We start from the raw sequence: 13,053 nt of genomic DNA on the forward strand, positions 1-13,053 counted from the left end.
CATTTAGTTCCTAGAGAACAGTACCGGTCATGGATTGATCATTCCTTTCTTTGAGACCTCTCAGCCAAGATGCGCAATGACTGTAACCCAGGTTTGATAAGCTGTTACAGAAATGATAAAAAATATGACACAAGGCATTTCTCTGAGTAATGCTATTGTGGGAGTTGCTCGGAGATGAAGCACAATCTATCTGTTGGTCAGTTTTAACGACAAGGATCGGAAGGAAATGGGGGGACTTGCCAGCTGCCGGTCTCATCATGTGAAGCAGCTTAGGGACAGCTGAGTCAAAGGAGAATCCTGCGCTGGCTGGCTCTTCCTCCTGGAGAATTATGTTTACGCATCAACAACACTTCAGGAAAATGGCATTTGCTTTGCTTCCTTAAAGTTACTTATTGAGTGACAAGCAACTATGATAACCAGGCAAGGGATATACATATATTGCCATATATTCTGCTTGTTCTTTCCATTTTGCAGAGAAGTGGGCAGAAGGGTTAATCAGATCAAGGCTGATAATCTTGATGAATTATTTCAAATTCTGCAACCATATAGGTTTTTTGTCACTGCTCTTACTGGTTGGTGCACACTTCTGTGTTCCTTGAATTGGGAGAAAATCATTTCTTGCAGAGCCCTGTAGGTCAGAGTGTCACATGTGCCAAGGGCTACATCTAAAAACTACAAGGGAAATGTCCAAAAATTATTAATTTGGAGACACAACAGACTGGTGTAGATCAGCAGTGGATTCATATAATTGAATTTCAGGCAAACCATTCCAGCCCAAGGGTCAAATTACAAATAAATATAAGACAAAACACACCATCTGGTGAACCATGCCTAATGTAACTGAATTAATTGTTCAGTGGATCTCAAGGCCAGTTAAATAGCTTATCCATATTTCTCATTGCTGCTTACTAAATGACACATTCAAAGCTCTTCCCTTCCTTCTCCCCCTCTAACCCTTTAACCTCTGAGTCATTTAGTGGTGGTGGGTGGTGTCTGCTCTGACAGTGTGTTGAGTATATTGCTGAAATAAACAAAATTTTTTTAGCAAATGAGAGCCTGCGGTTAATGACTGACTTTCAAACATATGGGCCTAAAAGATGTAATTTTAATTCATTGTAGTTACTATTCGCATAGTGCTATCTACTTCTGGGTGGTTTTACAGGCAACATATATCTCTAGGATTGTTTCCTGTTTAAGAAGTTATGCATAAAGATGAAAAAAGCAGAGCTGGATGTGAAATGGTCATTGTAAAGTCTAGCTTTGTCTCAACAGTTTTATGATTTTGTTGGTTATAAAATTAGTGGCTTACTTTCTTTAGACTTCTCTGGCTTTAGCAGGCTGCTGGACAGCTGTTGATTTTTAGAAGGCTGAGAAAACATTTTTTTTTAGGTGGTCAAATCTCCATTTTTTTAATGTGTTTTTCTGTTGGGGGGAGCGGGGTTGTTTTTCTTACAGAATAGTTTATACATTTGTACAGAAAATAGGACAGTCAAATTTTTGTAATGCCAAAGAAACGAACAGTTAAATGTGACTTTTAGAACCAGTAGAGTCTCAGTCACAAAAAGTTTGAGTTCGCCAGTATGTCTCAGAAGGGTGTTGCTCTTTTAGCCCCTGTTGATCATAGTGGAAGTATTCAACCAGTACCAACAAAAAAGATGAAAAAATGCATGGCAGATTACAAAAAATATTTCTGGTTCAAAATTGTTGCCTTGGTGATGTGTAGTGTGTAATTATATTTTTTAAAAATGTGGTTAACAAATTAGAAACATCTCAGTAAATACATCTTTAATTTTGTAGCCAGTGCATTTTATTCTTATTTTATGTATATGGCAACTCTCAAGGTTGTATGACAAATTATTTCATCAAAAGCAATTTCTGTCCCATAGAGATGTTTGTGGCAGTTTATGGATTCCTCTGAACTGAATGTAAGGCTCAAATTTTCAGATTTGCCTTGTGATGTTAGATGCCCCGTTTTTCCCACAATTAAGTAAGAACTTTGATGCCTCTTATGCAGCTATGTTTGGCCAAATACTCAAGTGGAGAAAAGAGAACTAAAATTAAGAGAATTGCATTCAGATGAAGTTCAGGTTCTGTGTAGCCTGAATTTCCAATATAGGTAATTCTGAAATGCTCAGTGCATGTTACAAAGCATATGAAGCGCGGTGTGGTATCTTGCTCTGTAATCCCTCTGGTGAGTACACGCACTGGAGCTGACTTCACTGAGGAAAAGGACAGGCCATTAGCCACCGGATCAAAGCACTGGGGTGCTTAGTGGCTGCTAGTGGCACAACTCAGGGTAATAGCACCCTGAGGAATATGGAGTAATGGAAATAGTCTCCCAGCTGGAGCTTGATCAATAATACTTGGAAAAGCTGCCTACAAGAGCTTTATCAGACACTTGTATCCTGACAGGTATGGTCTCCTGTAGGGAGGAGGGAAGGAAGTGGTGTGAAAACAGCACCCTGTTTCTTGGACTTTCGTGGCTAAATATCACTGCTAGTTAGATCTATCCCTAATGCAGCTCCTGCAGTCGTTTGCCTGGAATTTGAAGTTATTTCAATTTTATGTGTTGTTTTTAAAGTATCGAACTATCTAAAATGGCATATTTGTCTTCAAGGAAATCCTATACCTTGATCCCTTTTCATATTAGGAGTTAAAAAGAACACATTTCAGCATAGCGTCTGCCTTTATTTTAAAATAAGTGTTTAGACTCAAATATCTTAATTTATCTATATTTATATAGAAAATAAAAATGTGTGCCTTCAGCTGAAATGCAATTCCATGTGTAAACAGCATTTCACTTTTTACCTTTTTTTAAATCTGCGATGAGCTCTCTTAACTAAGATCTAAAATAATTGGTACTGTTCTTCTGAAATACTGTAAAGCTGCGTTTTGGGGGGGTTGTTTTTTATAATTATTATTTTTTTTTTTTTTTTTTTTAAAGTATCATAACTTTGCACAAACAATCAGTGGAATAACATTGGCGTGAGGCTTGAGGTCTGGATGAAAATTCTGCCAGCATGTGCTGTTCCTTGGGCTCCAGTGTCACAGTTACTTTCAGGATTGCTCCAGCGACAATATTTTAACACAACTTTTCTGGCCATTCCTGCTGACATTTCTGGGTTTAGTATGAATAAAATACTAGAGCTGTAACCAGAGTTAACAATTCTGTACTACAATATTTCAGTTGAATTGCAAGTTATTAAATAAAGCAAGCCAATTTCTGATCTTACTTAATGTACATTTCCAGTAATTCAGGATCTGATGTCAACAAAACAAATGTTTTAGTGCAAAGAAGTGAAGTAATCAGATTATCTTTCAGGAAATGTATAGTGTTTATTTCAAAGTATTTTTCACGTGATACAGAGCTAGTAGAAGGATTCACAGTTTACAGGGTAGTAGTTTCAGTCAGATGGACATAATGACATTTCTAGTACAGTCTTTGGTTCTTGGCTGTGATGGACTGGAGGAATTTCTCCCTTCTCACTGGCTGTGCAATTCTCCTTCAGTTCTCTGCCCTGTCCCCATCTCCTTGAGAGGTGTAGCCTACCTTCTCTGAACTCACCATTTTTTAGTTCATCTGAGTCTTTCTGGGCTTGTGTTTGTTATAGAAATGATCTCTCAGTAAGAACACACAGGACAAGCAGAGCTTATGGGTTATTATGGGGAAACCCAAGAGTTGGTTTTGTTGTGCTCTGCAGGTGAGTCTTTTGCCTCTCTTTACATCAGCTTTTTACACTGCTCATTTGGCAGATCACATCTATTTCACCACAGCCAAAGATCTCTAGTTGTTTTTCTGGGCATTGCCAGTCATGCAGGTCATGTTCCAGACCATAGCTGGGCCAACTTTTATGCGCTGGAGCCTCACATTAGCAGTTAGATGTAGTTGTTAGTGACTGCCATGCTGAAGCCATGCTAGACCAAGGAGATAAGGAAATGATGCAGGATTCACACAACTCATGCATGCTTTCTCTGACATCTGAAATTTAGGTAATCTACATTATGAATCTAATTACAAGCAATCTGGGCAACAGAAATCTCTGTGCATAATTTATGCATATCTCTAGAGCTTTAAAAAGTGAGTCCTTAAACGCATATGGAACTTTAAAGTTATGAGTATCCCCTTTGTCTTGGTGGACTGTGAACTCATTCATACCAAACGGTCCTATTTTCCTGGTAACGATGTATGTAAAGGAGGGAATGTATTTAGCAACAGCAATATATATGAATTGACTGAGATTGACTTTCCACGTTTTGGGTCCCTTTGAGGACTCTGGCATTAATGCTGCTGCTGCTGCTATCCCTGAATTGGTCATGTTTATGCAAACTCCATGCAGTGCTGTAGGTTTGTAATACCACTTAGAGGCATTTAATGGAGGCTTGTGATTCACAGGGAAAAAAACCAATATGATTTGCCAAAGAAAACCCCAACCCAGAGGGGAAGCAATTTTGTGTTCTTTATCTTGGATTATAATGACATAAGCCTCTAGAGACATTCTGATAGCTCTAACCAGGGGTTGAATGGAGAGCAGTCAAGAGCAATGAAAAGGAAAACCCTTGCTTTTTGCTGCTGTTGATGAGTTTCTGATCAGACAAAGCAATGCACACAGAGAATCGCTGAACAGACTGGTGGAGCTGACCCATTAAATTAAATTTCTCCTGTGTTGCAACTAGATGATCTCAAAAAGCTGTGTCAAGTGTTCCTGTACATCTACAGTGGGTAACCATGTGTTTTCACATGGTGAACAATGATGAGCATTCAGCAAATAGCATGATTTGTGAATAAAGGTAAAGCTAAAGGCAGGTAAGGTGAAGCAGTGTTCCTACATTGTCCAAATGAATTGATGTGGATTGATAGGATGTATACCAGTCTTGACTTCAAAATAATACTTTAGCTGGGTTCTTCCTGGGGACATCAGTCCAGCTGTCTGAGTCTGCTTGTAAGATGAGAACCTGACCATCATTTTGCACACGCCATTGTGTCGTGAAAGTTTATACTTCCAGATTAGTTTATACTTGTATGAGTTACACATCAAGAAAAATTAGAACATTACCTTTAAAAGGCTCAGTGAACAAAAAAAACCAAACTCATTGAAAAAGATTTTCCTTAATGTTTGTCCTCTAAATACTATCTGGCTATTAGTGAAAAATACGATTTTTCTCAATTCTTTGTTCTAAACCATTTGTTTTTCTTTTTTTCCTGAGACGTGAAATTTATTGAGTTTACTGAAAAGGTGGACCATTCTTAGTTCTTTCTCTTTTTAAGCCACACGTTTTACAGCAGTATAATACAGTATGCTTTGCCAGCAGTTTGCATAAAACTTGTTGTTCATCCTAAATGGAATTAATATATTTGGAGAGCTAGGTCTCCCCCTGCCACATTCTATTGTCTTTCTACAATAGAATTTGGGCACTTTTTTCTACTTTGAAGTGCTGTCCTCAGCTTCAGCACAAATTGGTTTACAGTGAAGAATTCACTGATAGGGGAATGTCTTGGGTATCGAAGTATGTAGGTATGACCAAAGTGAAAGATGTTTCTCTTGACATTTCAGTCCAAAGGAGCACAGCTGATTACTACCTGCCTTATAAAGATGCCAACGTGGCATCTTAATGAGATCCTCGCGGGCATGTGTGTGAGTCTCTTGTCCAGTTCATAACTGGTCATGCAAACATCCATGATCCACTTTGTGACAAATGAGTGCCAAACTAATGAGAGTGGTTACATACAACCCTCAAAAGTATGACTCGCCAAAAAAGGTTGTTCTCTGTCTCTCTGAGAACTGCAGTGTATTGTGGATGGGTTGAACTTAAATCATGCATGAACAGATCAACTCTGGAGCAAATATGCAGTAGTTTGAATATGCCAGGAAGGACTGGATTCAGCATGCATGTGCTGATGACTTCACCTCTTCAACTGTGGTAAAGACACGTTCAGAAGTAGATACCAAATGTGCACAGTCCTGGAATTTTCCCCGTGAGAGTACATGGGTGGAGCCCCAAACCAATTAGGTTTTGAGAATACACTGTGGTGTATTCCAGAAAGACTGGCAGTAACTGTTTAGTCAACAGTCAGTAAGAGAAGATTGCTGATAAGAGGCAGGTCATTGCGGTGTGAGAACAGCTGCTATTCCTCAAATAAGGCAAGACTTGGTTAGAGAGAATTCCTGTACGTGGACCCTGGCTAGTAAGTTCATAATGCAGATAAGGAATGGTGAGGAGCACTGGTACAACAGCAGGTGCTGCTTTACAGTGTGTCTAGACAATTAGGTGATAAACTGCTAGTCTAGCAAGAGAAGTCCAATCTCATACTCTGATTAAGAATCTTTTCAAAATCAGACTGCCGTTTCATTGGATTTTACTTAAATCTCATGATGTTTAGATTCTGTCTTAAATTCCCTGGGTTTCTGTAATTATGAAAGCATGATTTTTTGGAAGCTATCAGCTTTGACTGCTGCATGGAAGAAGATGAGAACGTCAGTTATAAAAGTTCAAATATTAAAATATGAATTAAAGAAACCTCTGTGGTTTATGAAATTGTCAGTTCATGACTTGAATAGTTTGAAGTGATGAATTATACTGCAAGAAACTGTGATTTTTATTCTGGTTTGGTGTATTTAAAACATAAATATTTATTACAAATTTCTATTCCCATTTACAAAATATTTGCTTTTTGTAAGTTCCCTTTACTATGATTTGATTCTGATGGATATAGTTCCAGTCACTGATGCTTTCTTTTTTTTTTTTCTCTTTTTCAGTTACACCAGCAGAGTTGTTTCCAATGGACTGAAGGCACAAATTAATAATCCAGAACTGAAAGTCAGAGGATTGGACCCACTCATCAGTAATTTAATTGATAAACTTCAGCACTTTAATCAAGTAAGTAATTTTTAGAGATGAAAGCATTTTATCATGGGGTTTGATAGCAGAGCTGAAGCTAAAATTACTAGATGTACTGCTTCTCATGTTATGTTTCCCAGGGTCATAGGCCTGAAATAGCCATGGAGTGGGCCTGGTACTAAAGGCAACTGAAGATTCTGTTGTGCCAGCTGGTTTATGAACTCTAACGAGGCAAAATTACTTCCCTGGAAGTTGCTCTAATTCCTGGCTGTTGTTCCATAGCTGTTGATTAACTGTCCTACAGTCCACAGTCCCAGGAACATGGAGGAACTCCTGAGTCCCACAGTTCACGTGAAGCTTGTGACTAGAGTCAGGCTGTGTGAGCGCCTTTAGGAGTCCTGTTGATATTCTTGTGTTGGAGGAATATCTCCTTGTTTGTGCAGCTTCCTGTTTTTCAGTGGTGTAGATATAAACAGATCAAAAGACAAAATGGGTCTATAAGGATGTGATAACTGAACTGTACGGCATGCTGAAGTCAGGACAGAAGGTGCTCCAGGATGAATTAACCTTGCACCTTTGAAAACATTTCCTTGACAGGCCTTGTTCTCGAGCCCCTCAGCCCAAACGGAAAGATAACCTACCAATGAGTTTGTCAGAGGCATGATTAACCTGTGTCTGCCTCTATCATCTATTTGGGTTTCCTCAGATGCATTTGCAGTCCTGGTGCATCTGCTGTCTTTCAAAGCTGAATGCATGGTTCTCTGATATTACTGTTTTAGCACACCTCTTTGTGAGCTCTTAAAGTAGTGCCACTCCAAATGAGCTGGAGCTAACAGATTTAACAGAGATTGATTTTCATTTAAAGTAGGCATGTTTTCTTGTCAACTTGGAAGAATGCTTACAACAGTGTGTTCGGAGTCAGATGTGTTTGCACATTAGTCTACTCGTAATCTTTCACTGTTAAAGAGTGATGGAGCATGGGGATATAAATAGTTAGTAGAAAACCACTGTAAGATTAAAGTCCACCTTTGCAGGTGGGGTGTGCAGGAAGAAAAATAATCTGCACAGGTAAAACGGGAGGAGGAATTGCTTAGTCAGGATGTGGGAGGTTATTAAGACTGTGGCTGTGACCGGGAGTCATGGTTTGATCTCTTATTTGCTCCTGCAAAAGTATGACCCTCCTTTACCTCTCATCAACCACCAGTGGTAAATCTATATCTAACCAGTAATTAGTGTTTTTGTTAAATCTTGCTTGGCTCTAAAGTTCTACTATTCTGTAGGCTGCAGTTTAGGGATTCTTTGTATCACACTGTTTGATTTAACTTGCCATGGGGGATTACAACAACCAGTCTGATGCGGTACTTAATACTACAGTGAAATAGACATTAGGTAGTCAGATTGATGAAAAGGATAATTCATTATTTATCTGCCTTTGCATGTTATAAAGTAGAGTGTTAATTTACTTTATAAATATTAGATATATCCATCTGTGTAATAGTCTTCTATAAACACTGACAATAGGAAATAGTTAGAAATAGATTAAATTAAAAGTAGCTGTGTATTGGAATTGTATTCTTTGTCTGCTGTAGAAAAATAAAAATCTGAACGGTCTCATAATGAGCTGCATACCAACTTTCTTAAGTTATGTATGTTTAAAAAACAGCTTCAAAGAACACTTTTTAGTCAGAAAAATAAAATCCAATTCCTAGATCTTTCTGTAAGTTGCAAGTGTTGCTTTGTTACTTCTGTTTTAGGAGACTATCATCCTTAAGTAAATGTAACTCCCATCAGATTGAGGTGCTTAGCAGTAATGGATTCCAAGGGTAAAGGATTAAACAGAATACTGATTATTGCCCTAAGATGGTTTGTTCTTAAGTACTTGGAATAATATAAATTCCTTTGATCGTAATTTTAGTAAGATTTCTTCAGAGATCAAAGCATCAAAGAAGTTGCTGAGTATCTAAGGCTTTCACATACAACATCAAACATGTGTAGCTGTTTTCTGCTTCTTGAATTTTCATTTCAGTTATGATATTAATATACAAATAAAACCTGACACTGAGAAGCCGATTAAATCAGGAGTTTAAAGTGTCATCACTAGTGTGTGTAGACTGTATAGAGGAAGAGTTATACAGAATCCCATTACTCATAGGCAAATTGATTTCATTAAAATATTTTTTTTTTGGAGGCAATATGTAAGATGGAATTTAAACAGTGATAAAATAAGGCGTTATCTTTGTATCTTCTTAAGTGTTTGACATTTGCAACACCATTTTAAGCAATAGTTGCATATAAAGAAGCAATCCTAGAGAGGCAGGAAGCCTGGAGAGCAGAGAACAGAGCGATGCACAGAATGTACATCATAGGTGATTTGATGTGTCTAGGCCCTAATAATCTTCTACCACTTAAGTAATACTGCTAAACTACCCAGAAGAAAGCATATTCTTGGATAAGAGAAAGATGTGCTGAGTTTTTTAAATGGAATTACATTTCTGTCTTAAGAAAACAAGCTTCAGCCATGCTGGATCTATCCCTCAGAGAGCCTGGACCTCTTGGCTTTCTCCCTCTCTCTCTCATTGTTTTGCAAAGGTGCATGTTTTTGAAAATCAGAACAATTTGCTGCTAGATCAATTTGCTGAGGTTGTGGAGTACTGTCAACTACAGCTATGTTCAATCAGCAGGATTCACTTTTCTAAAAGATGTACCTTAGCTCAGCAATTCTTAATGATTTCTGGAGCAAATCTAATCGCTGCTGTCTTCGATAGATCCTCTTCCACCTCCTGTCTTCCACTGCTGGACCCCAGCTCCTCCTCATCACTCTGCAACTACTGCTGCAGCCTCTTTCCCCCATGCTGGCAGTCCCAGACTGCGGATGCAGCAGCGCGGTGCAGCAGGGTCAGTGGGGCCTGAGATAACATGGGCCTTTGGCGACTGGGGTAGCAATGCAGTGCAAGGCTGTGAGCAAGAGTAGCTTGTCACTGGCCATGCAGAAGTAGCAAACTATTCATTCAATTAAATCCAAAACTGACAGTCTTTGGTGTACAGCAGCCATTTATTTGTTAGCTCCTTATTATGACTTATCCACAAATGTAAAGAGACTAATAACTTCATTGATCCTAAATCCCATGGACACAAACAGAACTCTTGTCAATGTATTATTGTTCTATTTGGTGCATGCCAACTCCAGCATGTTACAAATAGTCTGTACGCAAGTTGTCTTCCATTTCTGCCTGTCATTTAGGCTGAAATATCAGTTTGTTGGAGATCATAGCAGTTCCTCATTTTTTTCATCTGGGACTTAAATCCTCACCACATAGTTGTTGTTTTTTAAAAAAAAAAGATTATGCAAATAGCAGGCTATTTCATAACCACTTTGCAAAGCCAAAAGTAAAGTGAAATTTAGAGAATATTGTTCAACAATTAGTTATTTGCATCCCTGGCAGATAAGGTATTTGAAGGGTTTATTGTAGCTGCTGATTCACATATCAATAGAATTACCATTTACAGTAACTTTTACCATTATAATACTTTTTACCATTTACAGTAACTTTTACTTTTAGTAATGCAAAAACAGATCAAGTGAAGTCCCAGATTGATTTTGAAGAACTAGCAGTTAGAAATAACATCTTTTCCTCCCCTTTTTTTGTGAATAGAGCAGATGTGAACTGCAACTGATAATAAACATAAAATCCCCCATTGCGCCTTTTTTGACTACTGCTTCTTGCCACGTAATCACACTTAAATATGTTTTAATGTTTTTATTCAGCATAATGCTTTTCACAGTTGAAACACAAGTGGTTCTGAAGCCAAGGTTAAAAATCCTAAAGGATCAATTGCATTGAAAAGCAATGAGAATGTTAGGAAAAAGTGAAAAAGCTTTGACTATAACTTTACTAGCAGGGTTGCATGGGCATTCTCAAAGGATTATAATATAATAAGTATTATACAAGTTTAACTTATTTGTCTTTTGTCAGCCTAAATCTAATCTTGACAGATTTTGAGAATCAGTGTGTTTTGCTGTTGTCAGTCAGAGATGAATGCTTAGGGCATGGCTGTAATTCAAGAAGACAGTGCAATATCTTAGCGCTTAAAATGAGAGCAATGCCAAAGCAAATCTTGCTGAATCTGGTCCCACATATTCTTTTTTTTTTCCCCCACCAAAGTCTCATGGATCTGCCAGCTGAACTAAGAAATGCATGTAACTTGAATTCCTTTTAGATTCATATACAAAGGATGCCGTCATAACAAAGTTCGAAGCAGCAGCACTGAGATGTTTCTTATCAATAATATGAGCTAGCCATAATTTAATCTCGAATGTGAATTTAATTGGGTTAGACAATAGAGAATAATACAATAAATCATTTAACTACTACTTAATTTTAAAGTGTATGTATTTTTTAGACATCTATAAAATTTATTACATTATAGACTTTTTATATTAGATTTAAGTGGAGACAAGTTGGTTTAATTTTCGTCCAAACTTGTAGCTGACTTGGACTAAGACTCAAAATACTCTGTTCTTCATTTCATCCAATGCAAACATAAAAAGAAAGGTAGTCATCTTAGAAAGACTGTTGCTATATTACTTCTAGTACTTGGGATTTAAACAGCCCCAACAGGCTTAGAAATATTATTGTGTGCCCCCCACATACCTCCCAAAACCTGCAGAGACTTGTGTCTCTTACAAAACAGAGCACCTTTCCCAGAACTGCCATATGGCTGGATTTCTAAAACAGGTCCTTTTTTTTTTTTTCTCTCCAAAGCATTTGGAGACTTTGGACATTTCTTCAGGATTTCAGGTGCTCCATATCCCTTTTGGAAGTGTGAAGCAAGACATCTGGAAATCCTAGAGATATTCATTCTCTCTTCGGTGGCTAACCAAGCAGACTATCTGTAATCTGAGGCATTGAATTTAATGCAGATGCACAGATTAATAGAAAAAGACACACTGAAGTGATTGGGCCCCGGGTTCTAGTTTGTAGTGTGTACAGCGTACTGACAATCTGTGCACACGCAGTACGCTTTCAGGGCTTTCAGGATATGTTGCATGCAGACTCTATTATACAGGTACTTCTATGATGCTAATCCCGTACAGAAATACAGGAGGTGAAAGGCTGTGTTTTCTGCGCGGTGATACTGCCAAGGGCACACCTTCATAGCCTGTTGAGGATGCCACCCAACTCACCCCAAGACTGATTTTATCTTTTGCAAGTAACGTAGGATCCACGTCACCAATCAACTGGTGAAAGCGGTCCATAACACAACAGAGATTGTTGATTCTTCAGTGCAGGTTTTGAATGGTCTGGGTCATAGAAGTCTTAAAGATTAATCTTGCATCAGCTTGTCTGCAGTTCAAGTACAAGAGAGATTTTCATTGAAGCGTACACTTCTACAGTTGTGTTGGTCCTTTTTGAATTCACATCACTATAAAGGCAATAACAGCCCTCGCCACCTTCATCTCCAAATGTGAACAGCAGTGATAATTGAATTAATACAATAGTTATTGGCTGATTAATACATAGCAGCGAGAAATGCATATACTTAAGGAAAATAAAGATAGAATTAATAAAACCTTAAACAATTATATTTAAAGTCATTCTTCACTATGAGTATGGTGAGGCACTGGAACATGTTGCCCAGAGAAGTTGTGGATGCCCCCTCCCTGGAAGCGTTCAAGACCAGGTTGGATGGAGCTTTGAGCAACCTCGTCTAGTGGGAGGTGTCCCTGCCTCTGGCAGCGGAGTTGGAACTAGATGATCTTTAAGGTCTTTCTATGATTCTGTGAAAGTCTTATAATGCCAGGATAGAGCAAATGGACTCCGTTTTTTTTTTAATTTATTTCCTGCTCTGCTGTATAAAAATTGTTCACCCCTATCATCTCAGATTACTTCATCAGTTATACAGTTTGGTTCTCATCCTGTTTTTTCAAAATGTTTGTTCTTATTAGATTCATAGGCTTTTTTTTTTTCTCCCCTGCTAAGAATCAGACATCTCTTTGTTTCCAGATATAGATGCTGAATGCTCAGCTCTGAGATAAGTTATGATCTTTTTCATAATCCATATGCAATGAAACACTCATCCCAGTGCTTGAAACAATCCAGCTTACTCAAAGACTGAGCATAATCTTTCTCTGTGTGGTCTTCTGTATGGTTTTCTGTTTCTTAGGAAATACATATATACACACATATGTAACGTAGACTGTATAAAAATTTTGAA

General features: G+C 38.1%; 1 protein-coding gene across 1 annotated transcript in view; it reads left to right on the forward strand.

The window, feature by feature from the left end:
- Positions 1 to 13,053, forward strand: part of LOC143162005 (glypican-5-like) — a 402,288-nt gene that overhangs the window by 237,340 nt on the left and 151,895 nt on the right. Inside the window, exon 7 of the mRNA XM_076341599.1 lies at positions 6,756 to 6,876. Within this exon, the coding sequence (XP_076197714.1) occupies positions 6,756 to 6,876 (121 nt within the window). The remainder of the gene's footprint in view (positions 1 to 6,755; positions 6,877 to 13,053) is intronic.

This window comes from Aptenodytes patagonicus, chromosome 6, assembly GCF_965638725.1.
Source record: "Aptenodytes patagonicus chromosome 6, bAptPat1.pri.cur, whole genome shotgun sequence".
NCBI classification, from domain to species: Eukaryota; Metazoa; Chordata; class Aves; order Sphenisciformes; family Spheniscidae; genus Aptenodytes; species Aptenodytes patagonicus.